Source organism: Poecilia latipinna, unplaced genomic scaffold (assembly GCF_001443285.1).
Source record: "Poecilia latipinna isolate Pla-1442-1.1 unplaced genomic scaffold, P_latipinna-1.0 Scaffold347, whole genome shotgun sequence".
Classification (NCBI taxonomy): Eukaryota; Metazoa; Chordata; class Actinopteri; order Cyprinodontiformes; family Poeciliidae; genus Poecilia; species Poecilia latipinna.
Window position 1 is genome coordinate 158,994 of NW_015112963.1, and position 14,332 is coordinate 173,325.

The 14,332-nt window shown below is 37.3% G+C and overlaps 1 protein-coding gene across 3 annotated transcripts in view; it reads right to left on the reverse strand.

The window, feature by feature from the left end:
* The window catches only part of sec24b (SEC24 homolog B, COPII coat complex component), a 29,708-nt gene that overhangs the window by 7,257 nt on the left and 8,119 nt on the right, over positions 1–14,332 (reverse strand). For all 3 annotated transcript variants that reach the window (XM_015035743.1, XM_015035741.1, XM_015035742.1), the window contains 19 exons: positions 11,558–11,641; positions 10,340–10,503; positions 10,083–10,267; positions 9,903–10,005; positions 9,319–9,445; positions 9,122–9,231; positions 8,858–8,970; positions 7,971–8,089; positions 7,060–7,115; positions 6,747–6,953; positions 5,571–5,694; positions 4,809–4,967; positions 4,550–4,723; positions 4,343–4,453; positions 3,415–3,590; positions 2,125–2,262; positions 1,790–1,894; positions 1,041–1,133; positions 462–565 (listed from right to left, as the gene is read on the reverse strand). In XM_015035743.1, the coding sequence (XP_014891229.1) occupies positions 462–565; positions 1,041–1,133; positions 1,790–1,894; positions 2,125–2,262; positions 3,415–3,590; positions 4,343–4,453; positions 4,550–4,723; positions 4,809–4,967; positions 5,571–5,694; positions 6,747–6,953; positions 7,060–7,115; positions 7,971–8,089; positions 8,858–8,970; positions 9,122–9,231; positions 9,319–9,445; positions 9,903–10,005; positions 10,083–10,267; positions 10,340–10,503; positions 11,558–11,641 (2,452 nt within the window). The remainder of the gene's footprint in view (positions 1–461; positions 566–1,040; positions 1,134–1,789; positions 1,895–2,124; positions 2,263–3,414; positions 3,591–4,342; positions 4,454–4,549; positions 4,724–4,808; positions 4,968–5,570; positions 5,695–6,746; positions 6,954–7,059; positions 7,116–7,970; positions 8,090–8,857; positions 8,971–9,121; positions 9,232–9,318; positions 9,446–9,902; positions 10,006–10,082; positions 10,268–10,339; positions 10,504–11,557; positions 11,642–14,332) is intronic.

A 14,332-nucleotide genomic window follows, 5' to 3' on the forward strand; every position in this document is an offset into this window, starting at 1 on the left:
TATAAGTTTTGGTTTATTTATTGCTCTGAATATGTTTTTCATCAAATTACTTTTGTTTTTGAGTCTGCATAGTCCAGTTAACGACTGAATCACCATATTGATTGACGATTATTCCAATAATCGATTAATTATGATTAATCGTTTCAGTCCTACAATGGAAGGTGGTTCTATACAATTTGGGGGTCACACTTTTTAGAAACAAGATATTTTCGTTCTACTTTCCAAACAGGCATTAATTTTTGTGCATAGTGGGATGAGGCTTGAGATTGTAACAAAAACTTTAAGACATTTGAGAGGTATGAATACTTTTGCACCTTGGTCAGCAAGTGGTACAAAAATATATTTTGAAATAAGAAAAAGCAAAATAAAAGCACATTTAATGAGGAAACTTTTTAATAAACGCCCTCATTTATGTGGGTCAGAAAGTAGCATCAGTGGCATGTGACTCCGGTTCTGCTTACTTGATGATGTGGATCGGAGAGCTGAACGCTCTGTTGTCCTGCAGCCAGTCGAGAAACGCTCGGACTCTTTCCGACAGAGGAGTCTGCAGCTCAGGAATGTGACTCTGAGCGTGACAGGGACAGAGAGAGGACAACCAAAACATCAGCCAACACTGTTCTTACTATGTTTCAGACAATGTGGATTCCCCCCGTTATCCAAGTTACACAATGGAGTCAACAGACGCATTCCTGTGGATGGAAGAGCGGGCGTGTAGGTAGCGCTGGGAGTAATCGCCCCATTGTTACAGAAATAAAAAACGCAGAGGCTGACATTTGTTGTTTATTCTGGGTGTTTCCATCACACCCACCATGCAGTGATGGTTGAACTTTCTAGGTAGTTAAAAAAAAAATCTGAAAAGCTTCACCAGCAAATCTGTTTTGCTGTATGAGTTGTTTTATTTCACAAGGCAAACAGAAAAAAAAGCAAATCAGTCATTTTAGAGAAATGATGAATTGCACCAGTGAGCTGCAGAAAGAGTTCATACGATGCTAATATCCTGCAGTTTTTGTGTGTATTTTGCTTGTCCAGCTCATACTGACCATGTTGGGGGGAATTGAAGCGTAGCTGGAGCAGCCCAGAACATCACGGATAAACGTTTCGTTGCAGCATTTGCTGATCCACAGATAAAACACCTGGAGAGACAGAAGGTAATCGACAAAAATCAGAAATAATAATGATAGAGTTATTTAAGTTATCGATTAATCGGTTATTCTGACGATTAATCGGATACAAAAACCGGCATATTCTGCAGATTTTTCATTTAAGCCTATTTTATACAATATTAGAAATACATTAGAAATATGAATAAAGAAATAATTAAATTCCCTTTTTAAATCTGAAACTATTTTATTACCTAAAATGCAACAAAATAACATTCCTTCAGTGAACAACTGATCATTTGCAGCAAAAAATACCTCTGATTAGGGCTGATCTGTTGACTATTTTTTTGGATTAACCAGTTAATAACTGGATCGCAAAAGAAGAGGAATAGATTTTCTTTTTTAGAAAATTTGAACAGGTTCATTTGAAAAAGTCCTGAAGCAGTTCTGCAGAAAACTGAAGCAGAACATGAAGAGAAGATTTGCATAATTGAGCAAAAACAAAAAACAAAAAATTAAATAAAGGCTTATTTTCCTAAGGCTTTATAAAATACTTATGTGCGAGCAAGAAATGTGAAAATAAGAAAAACTAGAAAAGAAAAGACAAAACTAGAGAACCTAATTAAATGTGAGGTGGTTGAAGGTACAACTCAGGAAGATGGATTCCCAGAGAAACAACCTTTACTTACGTTGCCACAGTCCATGAGGAACGCTCCATCTCTGCTGAGCCTCTCAGCAGAAAGATGCAACAGGTGAGGCTGAGGAACTACAGTATCATTCAGATGGAGCGCCCCCTGCAGGACACACAAAAACGTTTCACTTAATGTAACAGAGTAAAGAGACAACAAGTCTACAATCATAATGATAAATGTGTAAAATAGAGACTGACTTCTCTGAGTGAAAACATGTATATAACAGTTTGTCAACTTTCCATTTCTTGTGTATCAATCAACCTGAATCGTGGGAATACAAATTTTTAAACACGGCGATATGTGAATATGTTTTAGTTAGTTAAACATCCCACCTGGTCAGACATGTTATCCAGCTGGTACAGGTCAGGATGAAGCATCCGCATCAGCTGCGGCAGCGGCTGCGTCTTGAACTCACACATGGCGAAGATGCGCTCATCGAGCCGCGTGCTCGTTCCTGTCCGCAGCGCTTTCTGGAACAAACCGGGAAATGTCTTCAGCAATTAATTTCTCCGATGTTGGTTATGTTAATGTTTAGGAGTGATGGAAGGATGAGTGGAATGGAAAGTCGTCTGGATGAACAGATGTGTGCATTTAACAAATGGATGGATGGAAGGACAGACAGCTGGATTAATGAATGTATTGAAGGATATTAGAGGGGCGTATTGAAAGATGGAGATATTCAATGGATAAATTGGAAAATTTGATAGATTGATCAGGGACTGGACTGACTGATGAAGGGGTTTCTCTGGTTTAAGTGGTGGATTAAATATCTGTCATAAATTAGTAGATTGACTTTAATCAGCACCATGTTGAACATTTTAATTTTAGAAACATAATGTGCTATCCATAGCACAGGTGATCTTTTTTATGACAACGCTGTATGTTTCCAGGGTTGTGTAGAAACAAAATCTGTTTCATTATTTGCAAAATTCCACTTTTTTCTGTTTTTGTTTTTCTGAATTTCACTTTTTCTATGTTAATCGTATTTATTAAAGCAAAAAGCGTGTAATTATGAATCAGGAGCCACAAATCCACATTTACTGTTTAGGTTTTACAGAGTTAACGGAGATGAATGATTTTACAAAAAGTGTTTAAAAGCACTTCCCCATAATTGTTTCAAAGAATTCAAAAAATTACCTGAAAAACAAGTTTTTCACATTTTATAAAAGAAAATCTACCTTTGAATAATTCTCCAGAGTTTAACTTCTTTTAATAATTGATTAATCTATCAATTATTCTGACGATTAATCGAATAAAAATAATGGCCCATTTTACAGATTTGTCATTTAACCATTTAAATCAGTTTTTATAAAATATTAGAAATACATTAAAAGACGGAAATAAGTAATTCAATTCATTTCTAAATAAGAAAAACATTTTCCTTTAGTCAATTTGAATCAGTGGAAGCTAAAACTACTGTAGTTTACAAAGTTGTTTTTCTCCATCTTAAATGCAAAATGTATATTTTTTGCTTAATTACTGCTCCGGATATGTTATTTTTCAGCAAATTGCCTTTTCTGAATGTGTATTTTCCAGTTAATAATTAATTGATTTGTAAATTTGGTGACAGTTACTTCCTTAATCAATTAATCACGATTAATCGTTTCTGCTCTAACTCCCACCTGTTTGAGCAGAGCCAGGATGTAGAGGGGGAAAAGTCTCATGGCTGCAGGGACGACGACCCCAGACTGCTGCAGGTTCGACACGCTGCTTTTGTAGGCGCTCACAAAATCCACGACGGCGTTCACCAGAGCATCACGAGCATCTGACAGGCTGGAAGATATCGATCGATCGATGGCTGGAACACACAGGAAAGATCAATTATAAAACAGGAGGGGAACCAACACCTGCAATAATGACTGAAAACTCCCACTGCAAAATTCAAGCATTTTCAAGGCAAGTTTTCACAGTGGAGATAAAACATGCAATACAGATAATTTATTACTGTTATTAATAATGTCTTGTGATAGAATTCGAAATTCTACAGTGGGACAACGTGAACTAAAATATAGCAATTTTTGTGTTTTTAACAAATTTAACAAAAAATATCCCACAATTTCAAAGACTTTGTCTAAAAATAATGAGGGAATCTTTACTTCAGTTACACAGATGAAAAAGTCACTGAGCCATTAGGAATAATAAATATTCAAAAATAAAGTAAAAAATGTTTCTGCTAGGTTTTTGGCATTTAGCAAATAGGAATAATTTTGGTAATTCTAATTCTAAGAGAAGTTTAGTCTGATTTAACTTCAGGTAGTAAGAAAAAAAATTACAGGTTTCTTTTTGTTCGGTGTATAAAAATACCTGGTTTCAACTGTAAATAACGCTTCCCAAATTTAGGTTTTAATCAAGTATTGAACTACAAAACTGTGCAGTTTAAATATCAAAATACCTTTCAAGCCTTGAAAACACCTGATTGAAATTGAAGCATTTTCAAGGATTTTAAGCACCCATACCGACCCAGAAATAAATGCATTTCTAAAATCTTTAGAAATTAGATAATTTTCAGTAAAACAATGCAAGTTAAAGTGGTAAAAGTTGTGAACTCACCCATGTTGGCTAGCAGACATGTGATAGCCTGAACGTCAGCGCCGGCGTAAACATCGCTCAGCTGACTGACCACCGGCAGACACAGAGTGTGGACTCTGATCCGCCGTTTCCCTTCACACCGACAAATTATAACAAGATTACTTTTATTTCTATTATTTATTGTATGAGAGAACAGTCAGTTTTTTTAGGTGCTGAATTTGGGTTTACCTTTACTGGACGTGTAGAGCAGAGCAGCCTGAAAACAGGCCAGAGACGAATCAGCAAGAGAGTCTTCGATGGACATCTGGACAGCAAAGGCAGAGTCTGGGTTCACATTAGCCAGGGACAGTAGGTCAGTGGAGCGCACAAAGAAGTTACCGTGGAACGTGTGGATGGATAAACCTGAAACCACATTATCTAGGTTTAAGAACGGCTTCAGAGGAACGTCTGAGAACACAAAACGAGTGTCACATTTTGTTGGGGATACCTTTAGTGCATCGTATCCTCATGACGGCCTCGAAGCCGATCTTCCTGGTGAGGTAGCGATCGAGGTCCCTCTGAAACTTCTCCAGCTGCGCCGGGTTGTGGATGTGATGAAAGGAGGGGTAGTAAAAGACACTGCCCGCCGAGTACTTGGAGACACACACTGAAAAAAATTATGTATTTTTAGACTTCGAATGTGAGAAGGATTGATTTTAAAAAAATAATAAAACTCAAAACATTCTTCATGTCTCAGGAAATTTAAAGGGGAGTTATTATGCAAAAATCAAATTTTCTACTTTCATTTGAGTTTCTACTTCTTCAAAAAAAAAAAAAGAAAAGAAAACACCCAGCTGCTTATTTGGCAGTAACTTAATGTTTTTTGGTGTCTGGGAGATGAGCTGTTTCAAAAACCTCAGGAATGTAATGTCACATACCAGCGGGTACAGCCCGTTACCTAGCAACCCCAACAGAGTTCAGCCCATCACCTAGCAACCCCAACAGAGTTCAGCCCATCACCTAGCAACCCAAAAGGAGTTCGAGCATGTTTGGTCAGCTGTATGGACCGTACAATGGCTTTGGGATCAATAAAGCATTCCTGAATTTAAATTGAGTTTGAAGTTTTTAAAAAATGATCAAGATTAAAAAGAAATTGGTTGCTCAAGTTGAATAGATCTGGAGGAACATTTGAATTTCTTTATATTTGGAAATCCAAAAGCTTTTATCCTACAGAAGAATGAGAACCCAGAAGTTTCAAACCTGTTCTTACCCAGTGATGAAAGGTCGGCGTACTGTGAGCTGAGCAGGAACAGATCCACCCCAATCTGCTGCCCTGAGCAGTCCAGAGCAAGCTTCTTATAGAAATCTGTGGCAGGACCCAGGTGCTGTGCTCCCTGAAGAGTTATCAGTCAAACGTAAAACAAAAAGAGAGAACAATTTGAGAAAATTTCCAAAAAGTATTTTACTAATAATTCATTTAGTTTTTCAATTTGAGATTTTCAGAAACCCAAATCCAGGACCTAAGACAGCAATGTGACGTCAAACATAACTGAAGTACCCATGATGGACCCAAAAAAAGCTAATTAGCTAGCAAGGGTACAACTAGCGGTAGCCTCAACTGCCTCGAGTTACAGAACTAAATGAAGACGTCTGCGCACAACTCAAATATTTGATAGACAGAAAGTCCCACGAGATTAAACAACATACGAGATTAAAAAGTCCTGCCATGACAAAATTTAACACATGCAGTTAACTTATTTCAGACCAACTTATGTTGTTTTTAATGAATTTAAGATATTTTAAGGCTTTTACAGGAATTTAAGACTGTATGTAGTTAAGACTAGGCTAAATTAATCACAATAAATACCTGCATTCCTAAATTCACTTAACTGAAACACGCCAATTTTTGAAAAAAAAAACAAACAAAAAAAAAACAACAAGATTTGTTTTTTGATAAAAAGTTTTGTCACTGGGATGAGGTTTCACATTTTTTGCATCACAACCTGGATGTTGCCACTGCGCAAACGACGAAGAAGACGACAACGACAGGAAGCAGCTGTTGTATCATGACGCAGCTTGTTTTTTAGTGATTTATTCACATGCTGTTAATGCTCTTATTTAATGGAAACTGCCAAATTGTGTGTGGCTTTTTTTTTTTTACATTAGCAGAATACTGATGTAGTTTTGCACACATTTGTAATGGAAGGACAAAGCCATTTTGGACATGAAAAATGTTTTCAGCCAAAACTGACAGGATCCAAACTCTTTGGTGAAGTCTCCAGCCACACCTGAAGAGCTAACTGGTAAACAGCTTCATAAGTAGATTAATGCAGCCTTCATTAAGGTCATTCAGTTGTTCCTTCAAATGTTGCCAGAGTCTCCACTGCATCAGATCCTTTGGTTCCAGAAACGTTTCCAAACTCTCCCATAATCAAAATCCATGAACCTTGGTGCTGGAACGCTGGTTCGGATCTTCTCTTGACTGCAGCTTCCCTGCTCCCAGAGTCGGAAGCTGAGTCTGGAACAGCGTGACGCGACCGCCGGTGGGCGACATGAGCTTGAAGGCGGCCTGTAAGGCGGGACCGAGAGCGCTGTGCGTCTCTCTGCTCTGACTGAACATGGCCGGCAGCGACGTCAACAGCTCCTTCACAAGCTGAGGAAGGAAAATCTATTTTAACATCCTCACACGTGGCGTGAACGTTAGTCAACATGCTCATATGTTTTACACCACTGCTAAAAGGAAACATGAAGACAAGTACCTCTTTACTCTCCTTTAGGTTCACCATCAGACTGTCATGTGACGGTATAAAAACATCTGCAAAAACAGTTATAGTGACATTAAAAGAAAAGAGTTTTACACAAAATAGCATCTGGAAATGTTATAACTTCTCCTTAAATCAAATCTTGGATCTCACTTTCCTCTTTCCAGGAGAAATTGACTGGCAGTAATTTAGCTTTTACCTCAAACTACATGATATAATTTAAATTCCAGAAAAGGAATCATTTTTCTTCTGTCCATAAAAACAAAAATGTCCGGATATCTACAATAAATTTAAATACTTTAAACAGATGGAATAACAGAAAAACATTAAAGATTAATCATGAAAATGGGTAAAAATGGCTTCAAATCGATAAATAAGTCAGAAAAATGCAAACCAATCACCCTGTTAGAAGCTATTAGTCCCGCCCAGTTAATTTTATCAAAGGTAAAAAAAAATACATTTCTGATCCGCTGGAACATAGGATTACATAAAAATACTTAATTTTTTTATCTGATTATTTTAACGTGATGAATACACTTTGATACAATTACTTATCAGTTCAGAATTTTATAAAAGTCTTGGACTACGCATACATTTATTTGTAACTTAATATATAATTAATTATTTTAATATATGTCTAAAATATTTAATTAATACATGTATTTACATCTTTAATTAAATTGTTACATAAACAGTAAAGCATTTAATAGTTTATTTAAATATTAAAGTATGGTCTTTATTAACTTAATTCACTAAATTCAACACACATTTTCCTGATCAAGTCAAATAACATCATTACCAATCTTTTAGAAATAAACACAGTTATTTGCAGTAATTACACAAAACCAACCAGTGGTTAAAACAGAGTTTCTCCACGTTTCTTTTCTAATAGGAGTGAAGAGACGTACCATCGATGTCCGACACCACCAGCATCTGTGGCTGAGACAGTCCCTCCTGGAGGTTGTAAAAATGGACGGTGTTGTCAAAGGTGAGGAAGCCCACCTTGGTGCGCGCGTCTCCTGGCAACCTGAAACGCAAAACAGCCTCCATCTGTGATCGTTTAGGCGGGAAAACATCAACAAAACAAACGTTCAGGTAAAAGCCTCCAATTAGAGCTTTCTAAGGTAAGGGTGCGTTCACACCAGCCATGTTTAATCCGCTTTTGCTAAACTCTGGTTTGTTTGCCCAGAAAGTCCAGTTTGTTTGGGGAGGAGTGAATAGATAATTAAACTCTGATGTGGACCAAAAACCAAACTTTAGTTTGGTTTTGGTTTGGTCTTGGTTCGGTTGAAGTGAACTCGAATGCATATGTGAAAGCCTGGCAGAATGGAAACCGCTCCAAAAGCAGAAAGTAGACTAAAGTGCAGGGAATTCTGGGTAACTAAAACCAAAATAAAAGTGCAAGATAGCGCTAGCTGGAGAAATAGCTCGTTATCTTCAACTAAAGACAAAAGAGAACGAGTGGCATTCGCTAAACACTCTGTTTCCATTTATGTTTTGTGTCTTCTTCAGAGTTGTTTTGTCATTTCCTTCTGTGGTTCTTGGTGCAGTGCCACCACTGACGAGGAGGGGAACAGGTTTTGGTTCATTTGACTCAGTGCAGTGTAAAAGCAAACTGCACCAGCTGAAAACGTAACAAATGTTGCTATTTTTATCTCCAATTGAACAAGAATGTACCGGACTATGAAATGGGAAAACACCCCAATGTAATGTTTTTAACAGAACACAAAAATAATGCGAGTCAAAGCAAAATGCAGTTTTCAAACTATGATCTCATTTAGTTGTCCAAACTCACTTGTCCAGGTTCTCCAGAAGTGATTCACAGAAGTACTTCAGGTATCCTGCCTCCACGGCGTTGTGAGACACGTCGAGCACAAACAGGTAGACCGCCGGCTGTGGGGGTCGCAGCTGACACCAGGGACAAAGACAGAAAGTAAGCTGTGGCCTCAAAAGCTTAGATCCTTCTGTGTTTTCAAAGTTATTTAAAGAAAAATACAACACCTCCCTCTAGTGGACAAACAATCACATTGCAACAACAGAAAGCTGTGGAGAATTTTACCATGTAGTCTGAGGAAGCGATGAACTCCACCGTTGAGTTTTGGACCTCTGGCCTCTTGTGAGGCTCTCCATATGACCTTGTTACCGGGTTGTACATAAACTCATCTGGAACTAAACAAGACATTAAAAAAAAGAAGTCTTAGATTTTAGTTAAATCATATAAAAGGATGAAGAAATCAGTGCCTAACAGTTTCCTACCATCGTTGACTCGATAACAGAGGTTACACTTCCACCTGCGCTGGTCCAGGAAGGTGACGAACGGGTTGATGTACGTCCGACACGAGCGACACCGCACTATCGTGTTGGATGTGATCACTGGTAGCTGCTGCAGAGAGGAGCAGGGAAAGGGTTAAACTCACCCTTCTGCTCAAGTTCTGGCCTCTCAACTTGTTTTCTCCATTTTGTATCTTTTAGAAAAACATTCCTTTATTTCTGCATGAACAGACGACCAAAACAGGCTTTTATTTCCACGTCCAACGAAACGTGGTTGAGTGCGTACTTGAACAGTTCTTTGATTAATTTATTTGTTTCAGGCAAAAGAAAAATTTTTGCAAATCAGTTTCTTTCACTATAAAACTTTAACAAAAACTGCAGGTGTGTGTCTGTGTCTGGTGAATTTTTGATTAAAATGTGTTTATTTTTCCTTCAGTGGGTAGAAAATCCAGTAAGAGTAGCAATACTTCATAATAAAATAAAAAGTAACCAAAAAGTACATTTTCTCAAAAAAAGTTACTCTGGTAAATGTAACTAATTACTTCCCAGCTCTGAGCAAGAGCAGCTACCTGTAAATCTCTGAAGGGGTGAAGGAGGAGGCCCAGAGGGAGGCGGGCCTTGTTGAGTAGCGCCTGGGTCTGAGGGATGCTCGTCAAGGTGCACCTGAATGTCCTGGAGGGCAGAAGAACAGACTGTCAGGATAATCAGAAGAAAAAGTGTTGAACGATGAAGGTGTGTGACCAACTTACTGTGGGCTGCAGTTGACCTTCTTCAGATCGGGGCTGAGGTTCGGCTCAGGAGCCTCCAAGGGCCTGGAAGGGAGCAGGTTCCTCTCCTGCAGCAGGTTGACCGGCCTGAGGGCCTCCATCTCGAGCTCTGGGACGCCGCTCAACCCGCCCAGAGCTGCAGAGAGCTGGGACAGGTTGGGGAAAGGCTGCAGAAGAAGAAACGGTTAAAAAACAAAAAATAAAAAGTTTCTTTCTGCACAGCAGCTCTGTTCTGTCACCTGGGAGTACTGCTGGTAACCCGGCTGACTGTACACGCTGTGGGACGGGGAAGCATCGGGGCGGGGGGCTTGTCCGTGCTGATAGGCTGACTGCATGCCGTGGTAACCATAGCTACCAAAGGGCGGAGCCTGATTGGTCATGTTGTTGGAGGGCGGCATGGAATCTGTGCAAAAGACATTTCAGCATCGATATCATCATTAAAACAGGAATATTTCAGTGTTTTGGTATTTTATTTTAACTATGCCACTTTAGGAAGGTGGGATGTTTAATTTAATTTAAAAAGTGTAACTCATTCAATCTCCTCTTTACGACTACTCAACATTAGGGCTGTTGTAAACAATTAGCTTAGTAATCAAGTAATCTGTCAATTATTCGATCAGATAAAATGAAATAAAATATTGATGAATACTGTCATAACAGCAGAATTAACTCAAGTCAAGTTCATTTTCATAGTGTATTTCAGTAAAAAGGAAATTCAAAGTGCATCTTAAAATAACACAGTCATCAATTATGAAACAAACATTACATTCTGTCAAATGTTGATCAATGTTTCACTCACTGTTAATCACAGGCAGCTCTAAACAGGTGAGTTTTAAGCCTTTATTTAAAGGAACTCAGTGTTTCGGCTGCTTTGCAGTTTTCTGTAAGTTTATTCCAAAATCAGTTTGTTTAATATCACTAGTAAATATTGACCTAAATTTTCATATCTGTGCCTCCCTAACAAGCTTAGAAAGTTAAAATATAGTCAACATGGACAAAAATCATACAAAAATCTGAAATTTTAATAATAATAATAAATTGTGTACTCTCCAGTTTTTAGTTTTCATATTCATCTCGTCTGTAAAAGTGCATAAAACTGTGTCGATTTCGTTAATGTTGGGGAAAAACAATCTCTTATATGTGATATGAAATGAAGTTTGTTCTCACAATAAATCACTAAAAACACACCGCACCATCATTCTCCTACAACGTCCTGCCATCTTCTTGCTGGTTGTTGATCATGTGACTCATTTGATGAAAAAAAATTTCCATTGCAGTTTTGCAAAATAATAAAATAATTTCAATGCAGCTGAAAAACCACTTCCCCCCAGCAAAAAAAAAAAAAAATCATGTTTTTTTCCTACGTTGGCGTGTTTTCATTAAGCAAACTTATTTTCACAATTCCAATTTGTGTAATTTTAAAGTCACTGGAAATGCAGTTTGTGGTGACGATGTACCTGGATAGCTGCCGCCTTCGAGGGAATCATAGTTGTTGGGAACTGGAGAGGCGCTGCCGGTACTGGAGGAGGAAGTGTCGCCCCCTGAGAGAGACAAAAAAACAGGTAGGAAGGATTTAAAACATTTATATAAATATCATCCAGGAGGGACCAAGAGTACTGGGGTGAAAGAGAACAAAGAAACAACAAACACGGTTAAAACAAGACATTAAATCCATGTTGAGAGAACATTAAAGACCTTCAAGTGTCAGTAGCAGGTAGAGATAAATAAAAATAAGTCAATGGGAAGCAAAAGTGGAAAATCAAAGAAATCAAAGTGTGGATTTTTGTTTGGTGAATGTAATACTTTAACTCCCTCAGGCCTCTGAGAAACAGAGTGAGAAGAGCCAGAGGAGCAGCTTGAAGCAAACATGAAAGCCTGTCTTTAAATCCTGAAGGAGTCGTTGTGCTGATGTTGTTTCGTGGGAAGCAGAGGCTTCAGAGGATTGGAAAAACGTAGAGAGAAACAGAAACAGAGGTTTCTCCCAGCACCAGACGTGTACCACACTCAGAAAACCACATTAATCCCTTTAAAGTGCTAAAAAAGGCCAATGAATACAGAACTGAAAAACAATAACGTTCAGTTTTTTTTAAGCGACATAAGACTTTTTATGGTTTAATCTCTTTAAAAAACAGAAAAATAATAATCTGCAGCAAGTTTGACTCATCATAGACAAACTCTGCCTAGTGACCGCAGACGAGAGTTTCTGATTGGTTTATATACAAAAAACAATTAGACGCCGATTTTAGACAGAATCAAAATCAAACTTGATTTGCGTTGTTATTTTACAGAAAAGTTTTACACTGATCATTTAAATGTATATGGAGTAAATGATGTCATTTAATTTTTTGTGTGTTTCTGAACTTTTCTGAATCCCGTTATTCATTTTCTGGATGTGAACTGAACCTGTTTCCATGTTGTAGAATGTCTTCAGATTATGTTTGTTGTGAGCTGGTACTAAATTAATTTAACTGAATTAAAGTAATTAGATGAAACATGGACGTGGATTAGGCATACAGGGCTTTTTATGCAGCTTGTAGTGATGATGAAGTCATTTTTCTGGATGAACAAACAGAAAAGTCAGACAATAAAGTTCTTAATCCAATCAAATTTTAGTTATGAGCCTTATTATAATTTTTAATCAAGTTAACTGAAGCATTTGTAAGTAATTAATCACATTTTAATTGAAAAGCTTAAGTAAACATTTTTTAATCAAACACTTTTGTTTAACAAATAGACATATGAGCTCAACAACAAATATATTTATTGTTTTTAATCTGTTATTCAGGCTATTCAACCATCAGAGTGGTGCAAAGAGCTGTTATGTCCATTCAGCTGTTTGCGGATGTCGCTTGTGCATCAGATTCACAGGCGTACTGGAAACAAATGAATAGAAAGGTTCCTGCTGGAACTTTTGTGTGTAATAAATTAAATAGAGGTGATTATTTACATTAAAATTCTATTAATTTGATTAATGATATGTGGAATTATATGGGTGATTAATTAATCAAAATTAACATGTTAAACTCCCAGCCCTTCAAAATTTATGATCCAAACTTATAAATCTGATCATATTGCTGATGTTTTTCAAAAATTTGTCTCTACAAAACCTAAATCTAAACAACTTATGTAAATTTTGTTTACCAGGAATTTTAACTGTAAATTCCTTTTCTTTTTGTCCTCCACTTTAATATTCATAGAGAACAAAATGCTCAAATATAATTTTATTGAGTGCAAACAGAGTACACACGTTTCCCCAACGCATGTCCAACTCTGGGCAGGATTTCCATAAGGATTAGGTGGACAGAATATTTGAATGAAGCCATTAATCCATGTGGGTCAAAGGGAGAGATCAGGAGCAAACCAACACACAGCAGGCCTGATGCTGGGAGCTCATTGGACAGAACCGGATCCAATTATCTAGCAGTAAATCTGAGCAGCAGACGCCGGGATTATGAGCTCTGAGAGAGGCGGACAGCTAAGCATTCTCAGAGACACTTGTTACGCCTCTTCCTACAACGTTCAGCTCAGTGGCAAATCTCTTCTCATGCAGCATCAGAGATTATTCATGATAAAAACTCTTTTCAAAGTGTTTCAATGTGCTTCTAAAAGTCACATTAATCTAATTATCTACAGTCAGTGCTGAGAAGAAAGATTCACAGAATCTGCACTGCAGGAAGCAACATGTGCTAAAGCAGTACAGACTAATAAAAGAAAAAAATAGATTTATTTTTTAAATCATACAGATTCTGCAAACAAAGAAACACTGGATTTGGCTTTTAACGTCAAGAAAAACCACATTATTTTCTTTCCATTGCAAACTCAACCTACAATGTATTTTGTTAGGATTTTATGTAGTAAATCAACAGGAAATAATGCAATATTGTAAAGAGGGAGGTTAGTAATAGTGGGGGGTTTTTCTGAAAAGTATTGGCACATCTGGATCCAATCCCTTGACCGACAGGTTCACATTTTTGGGGGTTGTTTTCAGCAGCTTTACAAAAAAAAAGCTGTTGTAGAAAAAAATGGACTTGCATCATTATTTTAGGAAGGCAATTCATTTTTATCTTTTTTCATTAATTGTCAAACATTGACAAACAAGAGTCAATGTTTGAAAAATTTTATAGAAGTTAACTTTCCAACCAAAAGTTCATAGAAACATTAATGAATTGATTTGATTTTACAAACTTAAACTATTTTAGCAAACAAAACAAAAAGAATACTAGATCATGTTT